This window comes from Somniosus microcephalus, chromosome 3, assembly GCF_052327205.1.
Source record: "Somniosus microcephalus isolate GS21.2 chromosome 3, FLI_Smic_1.0, whole genome shotgun sequence".
Classification (NCBI taxonomy): Eukaryota; Metazoa; Chordata; class Chondrichthyes; order Squaliformes; family Somniosidae; genus Somniosus; species Somniosus microcephalus.
Window position 1 is genome coordinate 115,895,082 of NC_140989.1, and position 23,309 is coordinate 115,918,390.

Genomic DNA, 23,309 nt, shown 5'->3' on the forward strand with positions numbered 1-23,309 from the left:
GTGTGTGGGGGGCAGGGATGTTGTTGGTTTGTAACTTGCAGTAAGTTGAGGGTGGTGTGAGGGATGGCTAGTGAGATGGGGAAGTGATAATGTAGATAGAGATGGGTGGAGGTGCAAGGTAAGTTGGTGTGAGTAAAGATGTGCAGGAGTAGAGTAGGGAAGGCAGAGTGATGTGGATGTGATGAGTGGCACAGCAGGATGAGGTTGAGTGTGGCTTGGCAGTAACGTTTCGTGATCTGCTCAGATCATTGAAAGGCTTGTGCCACTGCAGCCTGGTTTTCCTGACAACATCCCTGCTTCTGCCCTCCTGTGCAATGTGCAACCAGGCTGCGTTGATCTCCTGGGGAGGTCTCTTCCGCCCATGGGAAGGGAAGAGAAACCTCCCTGCGTACTGCGACTCCCTCCATAAGTCATGGGAGAGCCTGGGTGCAGCCGTGCACCTTTGTGCAGTGCTTGTCAGTGTTTGCAGCACCTCAATGTTGCAGGACACTGACAACACAACTGTCAAGATCAATTTGGACATGGCTCCTTTAAGGAAACCAGCTGATGATGCGTCATCAAATGACGCCATCAGACCCACTTCCTGTTAATTGGCCGGGAACCTCGCAAGACGGGCTTAAGAAGCCCAATCAACGAAAAATCGCTTGGAGAGTGTGGGCTGCAGCAGGCTGGGACTGCGGCACCAACTCCGGCCGCCCCGGACTCATCGCGGTCGGCGAAATCGCTGCCTGTATCTGATTCCTCACTATTGTTTCATATCTACCTTTTTAGAATGGCCAGTGACAGTCTGTAAACCAGTCCCATCTTGTTTGGCTCCACCTCCAGCACAGAGCCTTCACAGGATATGAGTCACAGCTGTAACACTAATCCCAAGGCCCCGATTTTCCTGGAGCCATCGGGCGGGGTGTCAGGCGGGCAGGGGCTGAAAAATCGCAGAAATAGCGGGTCGCGACCCCCCCCTGCCCGATTCCCCGCCCGACTTTCGCCCCCGTGTTTCAGCGCGACCCGAATCAGTCCTACCCGCAGCAGGCGGGAATGGTCGGCGGGAGCCTAATGATCAATAATTGGCATGTTTAATCCTATTTTCAGGGGCCCTTGGAATTTTCAGCCTTTCCCCACGTAAACCACGCCTGGTGGGAACACTGCTGATGAAACCTGGCGTAAACAATGTCGCCTTGCTTGCTTTCAGCTGCAGGTCAATCAGGACTGAAGAGATTTAATCAGCCAGCATTTGTAGGCTGCAGGACCTTGTTGCTGAAGGTTTGGGGCAACTTGTTGAAGGCTTAGGCACAGCTGTGGAAGGTTGGAGCCTCACACACTTCTCCAGTGTGAGCTCCTGGGAAGCCCCTCTCAGCACCCTAACTCAGTGCCTCCTCAACGGAGGCATCTGCCAGAAGCATGGGAGGCCTTTTGTTCCTTCCCTTCTTGGCATTAGAGGATCTCCAACAGCAGAGGAGGCTGCAGCAGTTCCAGCAACAACAGCAGCACCAGCAGGAGTGACAGGCTGCAGCTCAGCCACCTGAGGCAGCACAGGCCAGAAGGGGCCAGCGCATGGAAGGCCGTCGGCGCAGGAGATACCCTCCAAACAGGGTCTACAGACACAAGGTGAGCTACCTCAACATGACTGAGCAGCAGTGCCAAAGGCAGCTCCGACTTTCACGAGAGGTAGTGACTGACATCTGCGCAATGCTGCAGCAAGACCTGGAGCCCAGAGCACCAGGTCGACACCCCTTACCAGTGGCCATCAAAGTCACCACCGCACTCAACTTTTATGCCTCAGGCTCCTTCCAGGGATCAGCAGCAGACATCAGCGGCATCTCCCAGGCGGTCGCACACACTTGCATCAAACAGGTCACCAATGGCCTCTTTGCCCTCGCACACAATCACATCCATTTCACCCGGGATCGCACAAGTGTGAGGGCGCGAGCGCGTGGATTAGCTCAGCTGGCAGACTTTCCAAGGGTGCAGGGCGTCATTGACTGCACACATGTGGCCCTTAGGGCACCCCATCGCAATCCAGGTGTTTTTGTCAACCGCAAGGGCTTCCACTCCCTTAACGTTCAGCTGGTGTGTGACCACAAGAAGGAGATTTTGCATGTTTGTGCCAAGTACCCTGGCAGCTGCCATGACTCCCTCATACTGCGCCAGTCTACTGTGCCTCCGCTATTCAGTCCACCAAACAAACTTCAGGGATGGCTACTTGGAGACGAGGGATATCCCCTGCGGAGTTGGCTAATGACGCCGGTGAGGAGACCAGCCAACGAAGCTGAGGAGCGCTACAACTCCAGCCACATTTCCACCAGATGCATTATCGAGCAAGCCATCGGATTGCTGAAGATGCGTTTCAGATGCCTCGATAGATCAGGTGGAGCCCTACAGTACTCATCAGCCAGGGTCTCCAAAGTCGTTGTGGTATGCTGTGTGCTTCACAACATGGCACAGCGTCGTGGCTTGCCGATTCCGCAGGACCAAGAAGCTCCTCACAGAGCCGCCTCGGATGAGGATGACGTGGAGGAGGAGGAGGAGGACGGAAACGAGCATCCTGCAGAGGCCTGTCAACCAGCGGCACCAGTGCACGAGAACATTGCTGGGCGGAATGCAAGGAACGCACTCATCCTGGGCAGATTTGTGTAGCCTGGTACCTCAAACACTGTAGCCTCGCTGCTTCTTAACTGACCATGGACAGTGGCCCATCCCTGCGCATTTCCACCTATTGGACCAGCTTGCTGACATCTGCAAGTAATCCTAAGGCCTCAATGTGAAATTTCCATTTGCCAAATGACAGACGCCACAACTCCAGCAGTTGCCACCAGATTTTTTATGTACAACAAAGTGATGGCATTAAAACTATATACAAGACTTCTCACCCAAGTGACTACCCTTGTGATTAGTGGTGCTTTATTTTTCTCTCACGTATGCTCCTACGTAGTGGTACCCCTGTGGCTTCAGCAGATGTGGAGGCCCCTTGCTCACTTTGCTGCTGCTCCTGTCTCGACACCTTTGGCGGACATCCTCTGGGGTGGCAAGCCTGTGAGGGCTCGCCAGCAGTCTGCTGCTCCTGCGGCTGTGCAGGGGTTGAGACTCCTATCTCACTTGGGTGTGGACTCCGGCGGGTCTCTGACCGAGGGCTCTGAAGTGGCGTGGAAGTGAGAGCGCGTGGAGAGGAGCCCCCACTTCCTTGAGGTCTGCCAACAACCTCCCTCTCATGGGTCAGCTCCCCCTCAGTGCCTGCAAGTGGCTGGAGAGCACCTTGCTGCACATCAGAGGGGGCCATGGGGACCCCTCTCTGCACTGGAAGTCCTGCTCAGAGGGACTTCCATGAAGGTCTGGTTTCGGTGCTCAATAGATGCCCATCGCCCCTCAAGAGATGTCATTCTATTCTGAGCACTCACCATGTTGTCGATACCCTGGCGACTAAGCTCCTCCATGGCCGTAGCCCTCCTCTCCTCGGCCGCAGCCCTCCTCCTCGGCCGCAACCCTCCTCTCCTCGGCCGCAGCCCTCCTCTCCTCGGCCGCAGCCCTCCTCTCCTCGGCGGTAGCCAGCCTTACCACGGAGGTAGCTATCCTTTCCGTGGTGATGCTTTCATGCGCCAATGACTCCCAATAAGGCTCAGCTCATGTTCACGATGGACTCCTCCATTCGTTCCACACTCGTAGCGACCCTGGCTACAAAACCTCCCAGAGACTCCTGCATCTGTGCATGGAGATCCATCACCTCCTCTCTTGCGGATGGACCCAGAGGCATAGGGTCGACATGCAGCTGAGCCGAGCTGGCAGAGACCTGCGCCCTCCGACGAGGACTCTCCACTGCTGTCCCTGTCTCCACAATCTGCTGATGCTCACTTGTGAGCTGTGAAACACCAGGTGACAACACTACTCTATGTCCCGAAGGCCCCCCCGAGGTGTGAGTGTCTGCGCTGGTGCTGGGTGCGCTTACTTCTGCTGACACTGCGCCCTCAGAGGCTGGAGCTTCCTCTGAGGAGTCTGGCTGCAAAGCCTCTTCCTCCTCGGCAGTGGGGACGGGGGCCCCGGATGGTCCTGTGGGGGAGTAAAGGAAAGAGTTAGAGATGTGATGCCAAGGCGACTTGCACATTGGATTTGGCATATGCTCATAAGTCCAAATGATGTGGCTTCAGAATCATATCAGCGACTCATGCTATGTCAATGAGAGAGATGGGAAACTATTCTGTCACCAGCTTGCGGGCTTGCTCCTGTCTCTCCTGCCCCAGCTTCCACAGGCACGTCAGCCCCAGCAATCTCCATCACAGCTTCCTCCCAGGGGCTCAGGTGGGCGATTAAGGGTGGTCCTCCTCCAGTCCTCGCACGCTCGCTCCTATTGTGAGCTCTTTTCCTGCAATGAGGGAGACAAGTGGAGTTTGAGTGAGAGTGCAGGAGTGAGTGTAGAGATTGATAGCATAGATACTTAGAAGGAGACAAAGATGGTGTGAGGCTGCAAGACCAAGGGCCCTCCCTGTGTGTTGTCAGTTGTGTTCCAAGCATCAGAGTGAGAGGCAGTGTGAGGGCTGCATGGTGGAATAGTTATGTGAAGGTGAGCATAGAGAGATAGGGAATGGGTAAGGGTGCATGGATGTGACTGGAGGAAGAGATTGCTGAAGCTGAGTGCTGTTGGGGAAAGGCAATGGGGATCAGGTTGAGGGTGATGGAAACTTCATACTTACTTTTCTTGTATGGTGAAGGTCATTGGAAGCGCTTCCTGCACTGTATCCAGGTCCGTCGGGTGACTCCCTGAGAGTTGACCTCTGCAGCCACCTCCATCGATGCAGCCCTGGTCTCTTTGGGAGGCCTCTTCCTCCCTGAGCTAGGGAAGAGGACCTCCCTGTGGGCCCTAACCCCATCCACCAATGTCTGGAGTGACGTCTCGTCAAATTTGGGGGCAGCTCGGCCTCTACCGCTGGCAGCATCTGGTGCAGGCTCCTCTGCCATTCTGCAAGACTGGTTGGGAAGCCTGCAGAGGTTGAAAAGCTTGCTGGAGACTTTAAAAGCACCACGAATGATGACATCATACTGTGGGGCTTTCTGACTGGAAATGGACAATTAGCAAGGGTGCCCACACGCTGGAAATAAATTGGCCAATTGAGGGAAAATTGCGTGCAGCTGGCTGACCCATTTAGATTCGGATCGGAACCCGACAATTCCCCGCACCTTCGGGAAAATCGGGGCCGAAGTCTCTGACCATTAGCAAGGCTCTGTGCTGGCAGTGGAGCCTTGCAAAATTACCCATTATAAGTCAGCCATCTCATACAGACTTTGAAAATGGTTTGCTGTTGTTCTCTGATTCAACTACTGATTTTATTCTTCTGATCTTTCTGCCTGTGCTGGTGAAGTAATTGATGTAATTCGAGTTTGCATGAAAGGCTTCATACCTCTTCCAATAGATCAGTCTTCTCTTCCAATAGATCTGCACCTTTGAGTTTTATTGTAAAAAAAGCATCAACTGTTCTCTTCCTGCCCCTTTTGCAGTCGCTCTCTCTGGTCACTTGCCAAATTTGTCTCTTTCAACTCCTTTGAACACTCAAAGAAGTTTGCTAGGTAGTTTGTTTCCCCTCAACAGATCCTAATACTCTAAAAGCCTAAGTCTGTCCAAAACTTGACTATGCTCTGGGAGATCTTTCTCGCACTTCTCTCAGACTCCTGGACATCATACAAGAAAATGTTTGTGTAATTAGTAATATCTCTAGCCTCCAGTCTTCCTCCCCATTGAAACCTTTCTTTTTTCTCTTTGTTTGATCAATACTACTACAGTCAGTGCCCCTCTGTACTTTTCTCTCATTCCTCCCAAGCTGCATATGTTGAGCTCAAGACTCTTAGCATAGTCTCATATTCTATTTAGTTTTAATTGGAATGCACAAAAGTAAGAATGATACCCTATTGGAAGTTTTCAGTAATGTAATCTGTATCTTTTGCTGTCAAATCTGCCTCATTTACCATTTGAATCAGGCATGGTAATCTGGAGGGTTTGTTGAATCATGGCATAAATTAAAGTCTTTCAATGATATTTAAAATAAAGAAAGACTTTCCTTTATATAGTGCCATTCATGACCTCGACGTCCCAAAGTACTTTACAGCCAAATAAGTGTAGTCATTGTTGTAATGTAGGAAGCATGGCAATTAACAACAAGGTCCCACAAACAGCAACGAAATAATGACCAGATAATGTGATGTTGGTCGAGGAATAAATATTGGCCAGAACACTCGGGAGAAGTCCCCTGCTCGTCTACCAAATAATGCCATGGGAATTTTTACGTCCAGCCAAGAAGTTAGGCGAGGCCTCGGTTTAATGTCTCATCCAAAAGATGCCGCATCGATAAGTGCAGGACTCCCTCAGTACTGCACTGGAGTGTCAACCTAGATTATGTGCTCAAGTCTCTGGAGTGGGATTTAAACCAATAATCTTTTGACTCCGAGGCGAGAGTCTTGGGTTTAGGTTCTTCTGGCATCCCACTTCCGAAGTGAGATTACTGTCCATTGTATTTGGAGTGTAATAAATGAAGCTTACCATTTGATGTAATCTTCTGTGAAGCTATACTTCACATACCATACACTTACTGTCTGTGATTCTGGGTTCAGAGTCCCTAATGCATTCTAATGAGGGCTGCAAATTTAGAGTTGCATTACACTGATCTTATCCAAAAGAATACACGTTATGAAACAGTTAATGAAAACAACCATTATCTATTTCTAAAAGCACTTTTACTTGTGTAGAGAAAATGGATCCTTTCCCTCTATCATAAAGATAATGTCTCATTGCTGATCTTGTGCTGAACATGCCTTCTGTGATCAGAGACAACAACAACAACTTGTATTTATATAGCACCTTTAATGTAGTAAAATGTCCCACGGCGCTTCACAGGAGTATTAAAAGACAAAATTTGACACCGAGCCACATATGGAGAAATTAAGGCAGGTGCTTGGTCAAAGAGGTAGGTTTTAAGGAGCGTCTTAAAGGAGGAAAGAGAGGTAGCGAGGCGGAGAGGTTTAGGCAGGGAATTCCAGAGCTTGAGGCCTTAGGCAACAGAAGGCACGGCCACCAATGGTTGAACGATTATAATCAGGGATGCTCAAGAGGGCAGAATTAGAGGAGAGGAGATATCTCGGGGCGGGGGGGGTGGAGGTTGTGGGGCTGAAGGACATCACAGAGATAGGGAGGGGCGAGGCCATGGAGGGATTTGAAAATAAGGATGAGAATTTTGAAATTGAGGCATTGCTTAACCGGGAGCCAATATAGGTCAGCGAGCACAGGGGTGATGGGTGAACAAGACTTGGTGCGAGTCAGGACATGGGCAGCCGAGTTTTGAATGACCTCAAGTTTACGTAGGGTGGAATGTGGGAGGCCAGCCAGGAGTGCATTGGAATAGTCAAGTCTAGAGGTAACAAAGGCATGGATGAGGATTTCAGCAGCAGATGAGCTGAGGCAAGGGCAGAGACGGGCGATGTTACGGAGGTGGAAATAGGCGTTCTTAGTTATGCTGCGGATATGTGGTCAGAAGCTCATTTCAAGGGTAAATATGACACTAAGGTTGCGAACAGTGTGGTTCAGCCTCAGACAATTGTTAGGGAGAGGGATGGAGTCAGTGGCTAGGGAACCGAGTTTGTGGTAGGGACTGAAAACAATGGCTTCGGTCTTCCCAACATTTAATTGGAGAAAATTTCTGCTCATCCAGAACTGGATGTCGGACAAGCAGTCTGACAATTTAGAGACCATGGAGGGGTCGAGAGAAGTGGTAGTGAGGTAGAGCTGGGTATCGTCAGCATACATGTGGGAACTGACACTATGTTTTCGGATGATGTCGCCAAGGGGCAACATGTAGATGAGAAATAGGAGGGGGCCAAGGATAGATCCTTGGGGGACCCCAGAGGTAATGATGCGGGAGCGGGAAGAGAAGCCGTTGCAGGTGATTCTCTGGCTACGATCAGATAGATAAGAATGGAACCAGGCGAGTGCAGTCCCACCCAGCTGGACGATAGTGGAGAGGCGTTGGAGAAGGATGGAGTGGTCAACCATGTCAAAGGCTGCAGACAAATCAAGAAGGACGAGGAGGGATAGTTTACCTTTGTCACAGTCACAAAGGATGTCATTTGTGACTTTGATCAGCGCCGTTTCGGTATTGTGATTGGAGGGATTCAAACATGGAATTGCGGGAAAGATGGGCACGGATTTGGGAGGCGACAATACGTTCACGGACTTTGGAGAGGAAAGGGAGATTGGAGATGTAGCGATAGTTTGCAAGGACGGAGCGATCGAGGGTTATTTTTTTCAGGCGAGGGTTGATGACGGCAGATTTGAGGGAGAGGGGGACAGTACCTGAGGAGAGAGAACCATCAACAATGTCAGCTAACGTGGGAGCCAGAAAAGAAAGTTGGGTGGTCAGCAATTTGGTTGGAATAGGGACAAGGGAGCAGGAAGTGGGTCTCATTGAGATTGAGAAACAATTGAGAAACACCTGGGAGTTTTGTTATAGTCCAAGGAGGCCTACCTGCTTCTGCCAAAATTAATCTTAAAGGGACAGGCATACACTGTTTCTTCTTGTTGGAGTAGTTACCTTAACCACTGTATGTGGAGCACATCTTAATTCAGAAAGCAAGAACTACTATACCTAGGGATAAGTAAACTATCTTTTTAATTATTCAGAAAAACATACAAGTACTGGAGGAAGCAGTACAGTAGTTCTGCTCCATTGTCTCATACATTTTAATTTTATCATTACATTATTTTCAATGGGGTTGACTGGGGTACTTCAAACCTAATCTGGTCATTTTATAATCTTAAATTTAGTGAGTTCCAGTATTTTTTAGTACTAAACTATATTTATCTTAAAGCAATTTTATTAGAGAAGATCTGTGGTCTATATTTGCAAGTTTATTTTCTCCACAATTCATTTTATATGGTAAAGTAAATTGAAGGTGAAGATGATGTATTGTCAGATCAACTAAAGTAATCCTGTTTGGTTTCTGTTGCTCGAATAGGGTATGGAATGGAATGCATTTTAGTTGGACGATGAACAGACCTAGTGATCCAAAATGTCTCAAATATTGCTGACTAAAACTGTCCCAAGTTAAAAATGGAAACCAGCAAATCTATTGTTTTAAAAATGCAAACTCTGTAAAAGGGTGGTTTCCTACCTGATCCTGTCATTGTTTCTGATATTGTTTTTCCTCCTTCAGAACGATTTGATCACCACTGCCCCTGGGTAGGAAACTGCGTGGGAAAAAGAAACTACAGATTTTTTTACATGTTTATTTTGTCACTGTCATTTCTGACAGTCTTCATCTTCGCTTTCGTCATCACACATGTCATTCTCCGTAAGTACTGTTTTAGGTTAGAATGTTTGCTGCTGCAATTTAGAGTGGTCTTTTTAGCTCATCTCTCCTCATATTCTAAAATGAAGTTAATTGCACATTCTGATTCAGTGAAAACTGCCTTGGGTTTGACTGCAGTTGAGATCAATTTAGAATGATTTGAGGACCCATTTACCTGCAATATTTTCAGTTTCAAGGCATAACATCAGGACTGTAAATGTAAATGAAAAGATATTTACTGGATCATAAGTTCATAGACACCACTGAAGCAGCAGTTTGCTTGAACATTTTCAACCAAAATTAACATGACCTTTTTCCTAAGAAACATGAATGCAAGAGAGTTTACTGTTTGGTCTCATTTGGAAAAAGTTATGCTTGCCTCCTCACTGTGTCACAGAATCTTTGAACTGAAAGTGATTGTAATTGAGTGACGACGTATTTTATGAATTTTGTGTGTAAATGTGCTCATTGAGTAAAAGAACATCCCATATTCATAAGAGTGGCAGTTTTTATTTTGCACATCAGCCATCCTGTGGCCTCTTGAGTGATATAGGCAAATTGATGGCAAAGTACAGGCAGTTTTGTGCTGTGGGCAGATGCACTGTGGGAACTGGATTAAGACAGTCTAAACTCATTTCACAAAGGACACAACCAGCAAACAGAGGAGACTATTATCCATCAGTTGGGACTAGATTTGAACCCAGTCCTGGAAGTGAAAGACCACTGTCTAACCCAGTCCCCTGAGTTGTCTGTATTTTAATTGTAACCCAAACAGATTACGATCTTCTTTAAATGCAAAATTGCTGACTTTCTTGACTCATGTTATAATAATGAATTACTGTTTGGGATCAAGGGTATAATCTCTCTTCTGATTGGCCTGAAAACTTACACAGTAAGGTATTCATTTTTTCCCTATATTATCCTGTGGCATTTTTAGTCTTGCTGGTTATTTAAATAAATAGTGTTAAAATAAATATTCATAGAAGATAGGAGCAGGAGTAGGCCATTCGGCCCCTCAAGCCTGCTCCGCCATTCAATGCGATCATGGCTGATCATCCACATTCAGTACCCGGTCCCTGCTTTCTCCCCATATCCCTTGATCCCTTTAGCCTTAAGAAATCTATCCAACTCCTTCTTGAATATATTTAATGAACTGGCCTCCACTGCCTTCTGTGGTAGAGAGTTCCACAGGTTCACCACTCTCTGGGTGAAGAAATTCCTCCTCATTTCTGTCCTAAATGGCCTACCCTTTATCCTTAGACTGTGTCCCCTGGTTCTGGACTCCCCGACCATTGGGAACATCCTTCCTGCGTCTAGTCTGTCTAGTCCTGTCAGAATTTTATAAGTTTCAATGAGATCACCTCTCATTCTTCTAAATTCCAGCGAGTACAAGCCCAATCGACCCAATCTCTCCTCATACGTCATTCCTGCCATCCCAGGTATCAGCCTGGTGAATCTTCGCTGAACTCCTTCCATGGCAAGGACATCCTTCCTCAGATAAGACGACCAAAACTGCACACAATACTCAAGATGTGGTCTCGCCAAGGCCCTGTACAACTGCAGCAAGACATCCTTGTTCCTGTACTCAAACCCTCTCGCAACGAAGGCCAACATACCATTTGCCTTCTTAACCGCCTGCTGCACCTGCATGCTTACCTTCAGCGACTGGTGCACAAGGACACCCAGGTCTCGTTGCACTTCCCCTTCTCCCAATCTATTGCCATTTAGATAATAATCTGCCTTCCTGTTTTTGCCACCAAAGTGGACAACCTCACATTTATCCACGTTATATTGCATGTGCCATGTTTCTGCCCAATCACCCAACATATCCAAATCATCCTGGAGTTTCTCGACATCCTCATCACAGCACACACGCCCACCCAGCTTTGTGTCGTCTGCAAATTTGGAGATGTTACATCTAGTTCCCTTGTCTAGATCATTAATATATATTGTGAATAGCTGGGGTCCTAGGACCGATCCCTGCGGCACCCCACTAGTCACTGCCTGCCACTTGGAAAAAGACCCGTTTATTCCAACTCTTTGCTTTCTGTCTGCCAACCAGTTCTCTATCCAAGTCAATAGCTTGCCCCCAATCCCATGTGCCTTAACTTTACACGCTAATCTCTTATGCGGGACCTTATCGAAGGCCTTCTGAAAGTCCAGATACACCACATCCACTGGTTCTCCCTTATCTATTTTACCAGTTACATCCTCAAAAAATTCCAGCAGATTAGTCAAGCACGATTTACCTTTTGTGAATCCATGTTGACTTTGTCCAATCCTGTCACTGTTTTCCAAGTGCTCTGCTATTACATCTTTTAAAATGGACTCTAGCATTTTCCCCACTACCGATGTCAGGCTTACCGGTCTGTAATTCCCCGTTTTCTCTCTACCACCGTTTTTGAATAGTGGGGTAACATTAGCTACCCTCCAATCCATGGGTACTGTTCCAGATTCCATCGAATGTTGGAAGATGATCAGCAATGCATCTACTATTTCTAGGGCCACATCCTTAAGTACCCTAGGATGCAGATTATCAGGCCCTGGGGATTTATCGGCCTTCAATCCCATCAATTTCCCTAACACCATTTCCCTACAAATACTGATTTCTTTCAGTTCCTCCCTTTCATCAGACCCTATTTCCCCCGGCATCTTTGGGAGGTTATTTGTGTCCTCCTTTGTGAAGACAGAACCAAAATTATGTATTTAGTTGGTCTGCCATTTCTTTGTTCCCCATTATAAATTCCCCTGATTCTGACTGCAAGGGACCTACGCTTGACTTCACCAATCTTTTTCTCTTCACATATCTATAAAAGCTTTTACAGTCAGTTTTTATGTTCCCTGCAAGCTTCCTCTCATACTCTATTTTCCCCTTTGTCCTCCTTTGTTGAATCCTAAATTGCTCCCAATCCTCAGGATTATTGCTTTTTCTGGCCAATTTATATGTCCTCTCCTTGGATCTTATGCTATCCCTAATTTCCCTTGTTAGCCACGGTTGAGTCACCTTTTTTGTTTTATTTTTATGCCAAACTGGGATGAACAAATTCTGTCGTTCATCCATGCGGTCTTTGAATGTTTGCCATTGCCTATCCACCGTCAACCCTTTGAGTGACATTCCCCAATCAATCCTACTCAACTCGCGCCTCAGACCATCATAGTTTCCTTTATTTAAATTTAGGACCCTAGTCTCTGAGTCAACTACTCCATTCTCCATCTTAATGAAGAATTCGATCATATTATGATCGCTCTGACCCAAGGGGCCTCGTACAACAGGATTGCTAATTAATCCTTTCTCGTTACATAATACCCAGTCCAAGATGGCCTGATCTCTGGTTGGTTCCTCGACATATTGGTCCAGGAAACCATCCCGTAAACACTCCAGGAATTCCTCCTCCACAGTATTGTTACTAATTTGGTTAGCCCAATCTATATGTAGATTAAAGTCACCCATGATGACTGCTGTGCCCTTATTGCACACTTCTTTAATTTCCCTTTTAATGCCATCCCCTTACTGTTTGGAGGTCTATATACCACTCCCACTAATGTTTTCTGCCCCATGGTATTTCTTAATTCTACCCATACAGATTCCACATCATCAGAGCTAATATCCTTCCTTACAATTGTGTTAATCCCTTCTTTAACCAGTAATGCTACCCCACCTCCCTTTCCTTTTTGCCTATCTTTCCTGAATATCAAATACCCCTGGATGTTGAGTTCCCAGCCTTGGCCATCCTTGAGCCACGTTTCTGTAATCCGAACCAAATCATATTCGTTTACCTCTATTTGCGCAGCCAATTCATCCACCTTATTGCGAATGCTCCTCGCATTAAGACACAAAGCCTTCAGGCTTATTTTTTTAATGCTCTTAGACCTATTTGAATTATTATTTACTGTGGTTAAATCACTGCTTGAATTACCTGGGTAGGAATTTCACTGCTAGTTTGATCACCATGTTGAGATTCATTACCCGTTGTTCTCATTGTGCAGGTAGCAACTGATAGTACGATTTGTAAACACCCCAGAATTCTTTAATGCTAAATGTGTTAGGTTTCAAGTGGAGTTCTGGAACTTGAGTCTGCAAGCTGGAGAAGAGGACTGAGCAGTCCCCTAAGTTAGGGGTGAACCCCAAGCCCTGGCTGTCTGGCCCTAAAAGCTCAGGCAACTCTGTCTATTTGTGCTTGAATTTCTTATTTGTTGATTTGTCCTGTTTGGAAAGGGCTGTTTTTAATGCTTCGTTGATGGATAAATCGTGCATCATAGAACCAAGGTTGAGCAATTTGAGATATATGTAGATTAATGGGAGCATTAATTTAAATGATGTTCCCATGCAGACAAAAGATTGGCCACCTTTGCACTAAGTTGTAGTTTGTCTGAAAGGACATCTGCTCCATAAACTAGATTATGTGATAGAGCATGTGAACTTGCTAATTAGTACTTGTTGATTTTACTGTAATGATTATACTTTGATAAAATAATCATAGACCTGTTGCCCTGAACTGAAGCTTAATGAATTAAGTTTTGATTTTGTTTTAACCTACACGTATTTGAACAATTTTATGTAGGATCTCAGAAGACAGGATTTCTAAATGCACTAAAGGACAGCCCTGCAAGATATCCTTTACTGTTACATTTGAAAAAAAATCTTGAGAATTGACTGTTCTTTCAGAGAGTGTAGTGATGTTTGGTGCCAAGTGCATTTCCCGATGAGATACTATCCAATTGATCAATGGATACTTATTTTATTATTTTGTTTGCTGAATATTATTAAGCCTGAAGATGATAAACATTTTATTTATTCCTAAGTAACATGTAACACTAAGTGTACAGGATTAATATTTTTACTTTTTCCTGTTTTTAAAACAATTTACAATAAGAACCTGAGATTTACAGTGTAACATAGATGCACCCATGATGCACTAAAATTAGCTTTTTGTTTTTTTTAAGGGATAATATAGAGTTTTGTCCCTGTTGAAGGACCTCATGTTTGCACAGATATTGGGCCAAATCTTGCTGGAGCGGGGAATCTCGCGGTGTGCACCATTAGTTAGACTTTTTCCTGCACCCTGCACCTCAAAATTTTTTTGCACCGTGACTTGCTGGAAGTGAAAGCTGACAATGGCGTAGTGAGGGCAACAGGGCATCTGGAACAACGGGAACAACAGTCCTTAACCAATGAGACTTAAGGATTGAGAAAGAAACAGAAGAATGACGGAGAAGGAGGGAGTTTTGGAAAATTATTACCAATGCATCCACAATCCCTACCGCCACTTCCCTCAAGACCCTAGGATGTAAGCCATCAGGTCCAGGTGATTTATCCGCCTTGAGTCCCATTATTTTACCGAGTACCACTTCCTTAGTGATTTTGATCGTGTTTAGCTCCTCCCCCCCTTTAGCCCCCTGTTTGTCCAGTGTTGGGATATTCTTAGTGTCTTCTACTGTAAAGACTGATACAAAATATTCATTCAGTGTTTTTGCCACCTCCATATTTCCCACCATTAATTTCCCGGTCTCATCCTCTAAGGGACCAACATTTACTTTAGCCACCCTTTTTCTTTTTTATATAACTATAAAAACTCTTACTATCTGTTTTTATATTTTTTGCTAATTTACTTTCATAATCTATCTTCCCTTTCTTAATCAATCTTTTTGTTATTTTTTGCTGTCTTTTAAAGTTTTCCCAATCCTCTATCCTCCCACTAGATTTGGCTACCTTATATGCCCTTGTTTTTAGTCGAATACTATCCTTAATTTCTTTACTTAGCCACGGATGGCTGTCTTTTCTTTTACACCCTTTTCTTCTCAGTGGAATATATATTTTTTGGAAGTTGTAAAATAACTCCTTAAATGTAAATGAGGGAAGTGGCGGTAGGGATTGTGGATGCATTGGTAATAATTTTCCAAAACTCCCTGGACTCAGCAAAGGTCCCGGCAGACTGGAAAACTGCTAATGTAACGCCCTTATTTAAAAAGGGCAGTAGACAGAAGGCTGGAAACTATAGACCGGTTAGCCTAACATCTGTGGTAGGTAAAATATTGGAGTCCATTATTAAGGAGACAGTAACAGGACATTTGGATAATCATAATTTAATAGGACAAAGTCAGCATGGTTTTATGAAAGGGAAGTCATGTTTGACAAATTTGCTGGAGTTCTTTGAGGAAGTAACATATAGGGTGGATAAAGGGGAACCAGTGGACGTAGTGTATTTAGACTTCCAAAAGGCATTTGACAAGGTGCCACACAAAAGATTATTGCTTAAGATAAAAAATCACGGGATTGGGGGTAATATTCTGGCATGGATAGAGCATTGGCTATCTAACAGAAGGCAGAGAGTTGGGATAAATGGTTCATTCTCAGACTGACAATCAGTAACTAGTGGTGTTCCGCAGGGGTCAGTGCTGGGTCCCCAACTCTTTACAATCTATATTAACGATTTGGAGGAGGGGACCGAGTGTAACATATCAAAGTTTGCAGATGATACAAAGATGGGAGGGAAAGTAGTGAGTGAGGAGGACATAAAAAACCTGCAAGGGGACATAGACAGGCTAAGTAAGTGGGCAGAGATTTGGCAGATGGAATACAATACTGGAAAGTGTGAGGTTATGCACTTTGGCAGGAAAAATCGTAGAGCAAGTTATTATCTTAATGTCAAGAAACTGGAAAGTACTGAAGTACAAAGGGATCTGGGGGTCCTGGTGCACGAAACTCAAAAGGTTAGTATGCAGGTGCAGCAAGTGATTAAGAAGGCCAATGGAATGTTGGCTTTCATTGCTAGGGGGATAGAATATAAGAATAGGGAGGTATTGCTTCAGTTGTACATGGTATTGGTGAGACCACACCTGGAATACTGCATACAGTTTTGGTGTCCATACTTAAGAAAAGACATACTTGCTCTCGAATCAGTACAAAGAAGGTTCACTCGGTTAATCCCGGGGATGAGGGGATGGACATATGAGGAGAGGTTGAGTAGATTGGGACTCTACTCATTGGAGTTCAGAAGAATGAGAGGCGATCTTATTGAAACATATAAGATTGTGAAGGGGTTGGATCGGGTGGATGCGGGGAAGATGTTCCCGATGATGGGTGAAACTAGAACTAGGGGGCATAGTCTTAGAATAAGGGGCTGCTCTTTCAAAACTGAGATGAGGAGGAACTACTTCACTCAGAGGGTGGTAGGTCCATGGAATATGCTGCCCCAAAAAGCTGTAGAAGCTACATCATTACATAAATTTAAAACAGAAATAGACAGTTTCCTAGAAGTAAAGGGTTATGGGGAGCGGGCAGGAATTTGGACATGAGTCTAGGTTCGGATCGGTCATGGCCCTGTGGGTAGCGGAGCGGGCCCAGAGGCCATGTAGCCTGATCCTGCTCCTATTTCGTGTGTCTACTTCTGTTAGATTCAGGAGATGGTTCTGTGATAGTAGATTGGCGGTTAGGATCAGATCAGCCATGATCTTATTGAATGGCGGAGCAGGCTCGAGGGGCCGATTGGCCTGCTCCTGCTCCTATTTCTTATGTTCTTATGATTTAAAGTCAAATTAGATACAGAAAGAGAGGGAAAGATTGGATTAAGAGAGAGAGAGAGAAAAAGAGACCGAAAGGAAAAGTAAAAAAAAATTTGAAAGCTTTTAAATCTCTAAGAAGAATTTACTAGATGCAGAAAAGAGATTTAACATTTTAAATGGTTTCCTTTCTGAGCCAGAGAGGTTGATTGGCATTGCATTAGCAGTTACCACATGGTACTTAAGCTCTTAATCACCAGCCCTAACTTTCTGTGTCAAGTTTACTGGGCAATTAATGTGCAAATCTAGCAAGTTCTTAAAAATAACGGAGAAGTTAAGGGTGAGGTGCCGTTTTTGTGAAGCATGCTGCGTAAATCGACCAGCAAGTTCTGGAGATTTGTAACTCACGGAGGATCTCTTATTCTCCTGAACTTGCTGGCCGATTTCCACATTCATAATGGCATGCGTCGTTAACACGCTGTTATTTTTCCAGCAAGATTCAGCCCATTGTGATGGCAGAAGCAGCCTGGTTAATATGCTACCCAGTTCTTTTTCCAGTTAATGTAATTTTAGTCAGAAGCAACATAGGATCTTTAATTAAATCTTTTAATGGCGACCCTGCTGTTGAGTTGTCTAAGATGATTATTTTAGGAAAAAATAAAATGACAGATGAAGTTAGGCTGCATTCTTGGGAATGTATGTTTTTAAAGCAGAGTTAGCATTCCTCCAAACAAAAAAATCCAACAATAATAGATATTTAAGATTAAATTTTAAACCAGTGATGAACCAATCCTTAGGCCCTTCTAATAAGACCACGCTAATGGTAGTAAACGATGGGTGTACTGGTCTGTGAAATTATACCAGCAAAGACATTTTCAAACTATAAACAGAACAGAACTGAGCTCTGATGAAAATTCAACATGTGCTACTTACAGTTTTTGTTCCCACTTTGAAGTTTTCACCAGCAGTGACAGTGATCCTTTCTTACTTAATTTGATTTTTGAATTTTTTAGCTGATATTATTTCACTAACTGAAGTACCTATTGATAACTGCTGTCAAAGGAGGAACTGTCAGAAGTGCAGAAGATGTCTCTCAGCCTGCTTCAACACCACCATGTGGCTGTTTTGGCCACGGCAAGATTAACATGCATCCCTCATTTCTAGCCTAATCCAGGACTGTTTTTTCAGTTTGCATGTGCCATACCTGAACTGCAGAGCCCACTGCTAACATTCAGAAATGGTAGTATGTTTCCAGATGTTTTTTTTGAAGTAACCAAAGCAGGTCCCACCATTAGGGATTGAAAGTGAATTACAGGACACTTGTAGGCACAATGAATTGGTGTACTAAGATGCTGCACCATGTTGTCTGTTCACTCCTTTAGTTCTCTGTATTTCTTCTGATTTCAGCCAGAACAATTGGGCTGGAAGGGAAGGGAAATAATTTCTTATAGGAATTGGATCAAATCAGTAAGTGAGTTAAGCTGGGCTCCCATTCTATGTATCCCTGAAGCTTGGAGTGCTATTGGAAGAGTCCTTGTAGCAAATTATCTGCCCACCCACCTTGTCAAAAAATGGAATAAAGGGTTTTATTATTTTTTTATGTGAGTTATATTAGTTATAAAGCTGCAACGTAACTACTCATTTTTGGTAAATTTTACTTTAGACATGTCTTAAATGGTGTGTTTGTACAACAAACCTTTTGGCAGAAGGAGCTGCAACTTAATGTTCCCCCAACAATATTTTGTATATGTATTTTTAAAGGTTGTATTTACTAGTTGTACCATACCTTTTTAAGACTGATGCCCTGCACATACACCAGGTTGAATTCCAGAACATACACTTTTTGTTTCTTTCTCAGTCATATTTCATTGTCACTCCTTGACTCCATTATTACTGTGCTGGAGGCCGTTGTTTGTTTCTTCTCTGTTTGGTCAATCCTTGGCCTGTCAGGATTTCATACGTATCTGATCAGCTCAAATCAGACCACAAATGAAGATGTAAGTATTTTGGATCATTTCATACAAGAAACGTACGTGCACTCTAATTTTCGTCCTCAGTACTTAGTAATATTTATCAGTTCCTGGTGTACTTTGATGAACAAAATGACCAAGCAGATTGTGATGTCTGCAGTATTTAGCTTGGCCATCTGTAGCCGCAATTTGCTTAACCCATCTTATTTGAAAATGACTTTCAACTAACTTAGTTACTAGCCTGATTTATCCGAAAATTCCCATTTGGTGATCAATACAAAAAAACAGACCTGTACTTCGGTTGATAATGAAGGATTTGGGGTACCAGCAATCACATGCCATAATAACATTATAACAGTCGGGCGACTGTCTGTGTGGAGTTTGCACATTCTCCCCGTGTTTGCGTGGGTTTCCTCCGGGTGCTCCGGTTTCCTCCCACAGTCCAAAGATGTGCAGGTTAGGTTGATTGGCTATGATAAATTGACCCTTAGTGTTAGGGGGATTAAATACGTGGGGTTATGGGGATAGGGTGGGATATGTGTTGGTGTAGGGGTTACGGGGATCGGGTGGGATATGTGTCGGTGCAGACTCGATGGGCCGAAATGGCCTCTATCTGCACTGTGGGGTTTCTGTGATTTCTGTGATAACGTATGCAATGCATCGAAGGAGAATAAGGATAGCATTTTCCTTTACAGACTTGAGGTGTGATAACAGAAATTGAAAGAAGAACTTCCTCAATTGGTCAGTGGGTCCCTGCTCTATGCTGTGTTAGTTGGTGCCCTTTGGGGATGCCTCACTGCCCTGGGGCAAGGAAGAGCAACATTAGCCAGGGTTCCCACTCCCAGCCATTGTACAGTTACTAACTGCATCCTTGGAGTCTAGGAAGGGCATAAGTAGTTTTAGCCAAGAGGATGTTTCCATGGTCACAAAGCCCAGCAAAACTTACTGGGGGGAGAAAATTCGGTGTGGAGTCGCAAACGGGCGCGCCCAGCTCGCCTGGGCGCCGGAATTACCGCTGCGATCGGAGCAGTTGCGACCGCCGGAAATTTCAGCTTGTGCACCCCAAGAGGGACACTGGGCGCTGCTCGAGGCGCTCCACGTCCCTCTTAGGGCGCTGAAACTGAATATCCGCAGCGCAACGTGCTGCAGCGCCACACGCTGCGGCACGGCGCGCTGCGGGTACTGGCAGGCCTTTCTCCCATTCTTAATGGGGGAGGGGCCTGCACCAGCACGATCAGAGATCGCAAGTGCCGGCAAAAGAGCCCGGCACCGAGGAGAAGTGCCGGGCTCTCGGAAAACAGCCGGCACTGCCGCGGGGGGGAGGTCAGGAGGCCGGGGACGGAGTTGCTGGCAGGCGGCCGCCGAAAAAAAATGGCCGCCCCGCACCTCCACCTTAATTTGCGCCATTCCCGCCACAGGTAGGCCCCGTAAACCGGGCGCGATTTGCGAACGGCGCTACAGAGGCAGGCGCTACCAAATATATCGTGATCGGGGGCGCTGAGCGCACATACCGATGACGTCATCGGTGGTGGCGCAGCGCAACAGGCTAACGCCGCCATTAGCGCCCCAGCTAAATATCGCGGGAGGCGTGGCCAGTGGCGCTAAAGCCACTGAGTGCCCTCTTTAGGCGCTAACTGGTGGCGCAGCCCACCGAATTTCTAGGCCACTGTCTCAACCCAAACAATGGGCTACTAGAATGAGTATCCATACTCCTAGGATGATCACTAGCTTCAGGAGCCGTGGGGAGAAGGAAATGTAAAGAAGACTGAGAGTACTTCTATCCATGGCGAGTATGTAAATCATTAATTATTGTAGGTTTTAGAGTTATTAACATTAAGTGGCTGATATAGTATGCATTATGGGTAAAATAAGTTTGGGTAAAATAAGTTAGCGTATATGCATATACACAATTTTCTGTACTTCGTATGGATTTCTACTGACACAGGAAGAGACATCTTTGAGTATTTCGGCTGGATGAGATAAGATAAGAAAGGAGTTATCCAGGCAAAAGTAACAATTTATAGTTAACTAGCTGGAGTGCCTGGCGGGTGCCGAGGCTTTTTTCGAGGGGCATGTTGTTGTTGGAAGAGAGAGAGCGACTGGGGGGGAAGAGAGAGAGCGACTGGGGGGGAAGAGAGAGAGCGACTGGGGGGAAGAGAGAGAGCGACTGGGGGGGAAGAGAGAGAGAGCGACTGGGGGGGGAAGAGAGAAAGCGACTGGGGGGGAAGAGAGAGAGCGACTGGGGGGGAAGAGAGAGCGCGACTGGGTGGGAAGAGAGAGAGCGACTGGGGGGGGAAGAGAGAGAGTGGCTGGCGGGGGGGAAGAGAGAGAGCGACTGGGGGGGAGAGAGAGAGAGAGCGACTGCGGGGGGAAGAGAGAGAGCGACTGCGGGGGGAAGAGAGAGCGACTGGGGGGGAAGAGAGAGCGACTGGGAGGGGGAAGAGAGAGAGCGACTGGGGGGGAAGAGAGAGAGCGACTGGGGGGAAGAGAGAGAGCGACTGGGGGAAGGGGGGAGGAAGGGGAGGGGGGAGGGAGGGAGGAAGGGGGGGGAGGAAGGGGAGGGGGGGAGGATGGGGGAGGGGGGGAGGGGAGGAGGGGCGGGGGGTAGGGAAGGAGGAAGAAACCGGGCAGCCCAGACTAAAGATGGAACTGTTGTTTCCCACATTGAAGTGCCGCCATGATCAAAGATGGCACTGTTCGGGCCCACATTGAAGTGCCGCCATGATCAAAGATGGCGTCAGGAGGCAATTGCCCTGCCGCCAGGATCAAATATGGCGCCGTTGTTCCCACCACATTGAAGTGCTGCCATGATCAAAGATGGCGGCGAGCGATCTGGTTGGTGCTGACTGGGAGTGTGTGAGAGAGAGTGAGAGAGATGTCGGGCGTGACTGGGCAGGAGAGGCCCAGGCTTTCAGGCCTAGGCTTTTAGGCCTTACAAAAATGGGGAAAGGTAGGAAAAAGAATCATCAGGTTAGAGAAAATATTTACAAATGAATGAACTTTTTTTTAAAACAGTTTAATAAAAGCAATTTTTTTTTGCTGGAAATGTAGATTTGAAAAGAAACACGCAGAAAGCGGGAAAAAGAATGGAAGCAAGATGGCGGCTACTCACCTCGGTTCAGAACGATAAGGCCCGCCCACACACGCACCGATTGGTCAATCGTCCTGTCACCGAAGCGTAGGATTGGTCAATCGTCCTGTCACTCGACTCTAGGCGGGCTCCGCCCGCATGCGCGACGAACCCGCCCCCGCCACGCAGCGATTGGTCGACCGTACGATTGGTCGACCTTAATGTCACTCTATGCTGTCACTCTATGCTAATGAGCGGATAATGAGCGGAATTTTGAACGTTTTTTGGATACCGCGGCTGCAATTTTTGTCTCACCGAAACGTAAATACGCTTATGACCGTTCCGGAATCGTAAGCTTTCTTTTGATGTAACGCATGTGTAGGTACGCTCTATAACTTTAGAGTGTATAGCCGGACAGACAGACAGATAGACAGATCTATCCTTTTATATATAGACTAGCTGGAGTGCCCGGCGGTGCCGAGGGTTTTTTGAGGGCATGTTGTTGTTGGAAGAGAGAGAGAGAGAGCGACTGGGGGGAAGAGGGGAGAGCGACTGGGGGGAAGATAGAAAGCGACTGGGGGGAAGAGAGAGAGCGACTGGGGGGAAGAGAGAGAGCGACTGGGGGGAAGGAGAGAGAGAGAGAGAGACTTGGGGGAAGGAAGAGAGCGAGAGAGAGACTGGGGGGGAAGGAGAGAGAGCGAGAGACTGGGGGGAAGGAGAGAGAGAGGGGGGGGAAGGAGAGAAAGAGAGAGAGGGAAGGAGAGAGAGACAGAGAGGGGGAAAGTGAGAGTGAGGGAAGGGGCTGGACTCAGCCCGGTGGGTGAAGGGCGCGGCCGCCATTTTGTGAGGTCGGCGGGACGGTTGAGACCGCGGGGAAGGGCTTGGACTTAGAGCCCAGCCGCGGGTGACCGTGGGTTATATTGCGATGACTGTGTTATAGGACAATGAAGCCAGCTACCCTCTGACCGGAAGAATCAGGAGCCACTTTCTTAAGGCTTTTAATCTGCGATTTAATAATTTCAAAACACTGTTACTTGTTCCACATTTAAATTTTATGTAGTTTAAAATACTTCTAACATTGAATATAATTCTGGTTAATATTTGGGATCCAGGGTGTAGTTAGTAATGCTTGAAGTCTTACGTTGCAGCTTCTGACCGCCTGTGTGAAGCAGAAACTCAGACATAGTTTGATGCTGAATCTTTGCTGGTTGTTCGAATGATGCCAATAAATCTGTATCCATTTCTGTGACTTTTTCTTAATTAGGAAATGCCCCTAATTGATGAAACGCCGACTCCCTCCTACCTCTTCCCCCCCCCTCCTACCTCTTCCTCCCTCCCTCCCTCTTCCCCCCTCCTCCCCCTCCTACCTCTTCCCCCCTCCCCCCTCCTACCTCTTCCCCCTCCTACCCCCCTCTCCCCCCCCTCCCCCTCCTACCTCTTCCCCCTCTCCC

The 23,309-nt window shown here is 46.4% G+C and overlaps 1 protein-coding gene across 3 annotated transcripts in view; it reads left to right on the top strand.

Moving 5' to 3' along the window:
* The window catches only part of zdhhc14 (zDHHC palmitoyltransferase 14), a 251,958-nt gene that overhangs the window by 181,325 nt on the left and 47,324 nt on the right, over nt 1-23,309 (top strand). For all 3 annotated transcript variants that reach the window (XM_085981519.1, XM_085981520.1, XM_085981521.1), the window contains 3 exons: nt 9,184-9,321; nt 13,881-13,929; nt 18,713-18,815. In XM_085981519.1, the coding sequence (XP_085837645.1) occupies nt 9,184-9,321; nt 13,881-13,929; nt 18,713-18,815 (290 nt within the window). The remainder of the gene's footprint in view (nt 1-9,183; nt 9,322-13,880; nt 13,930-18,712; nt 18,816-23,309) is intronic.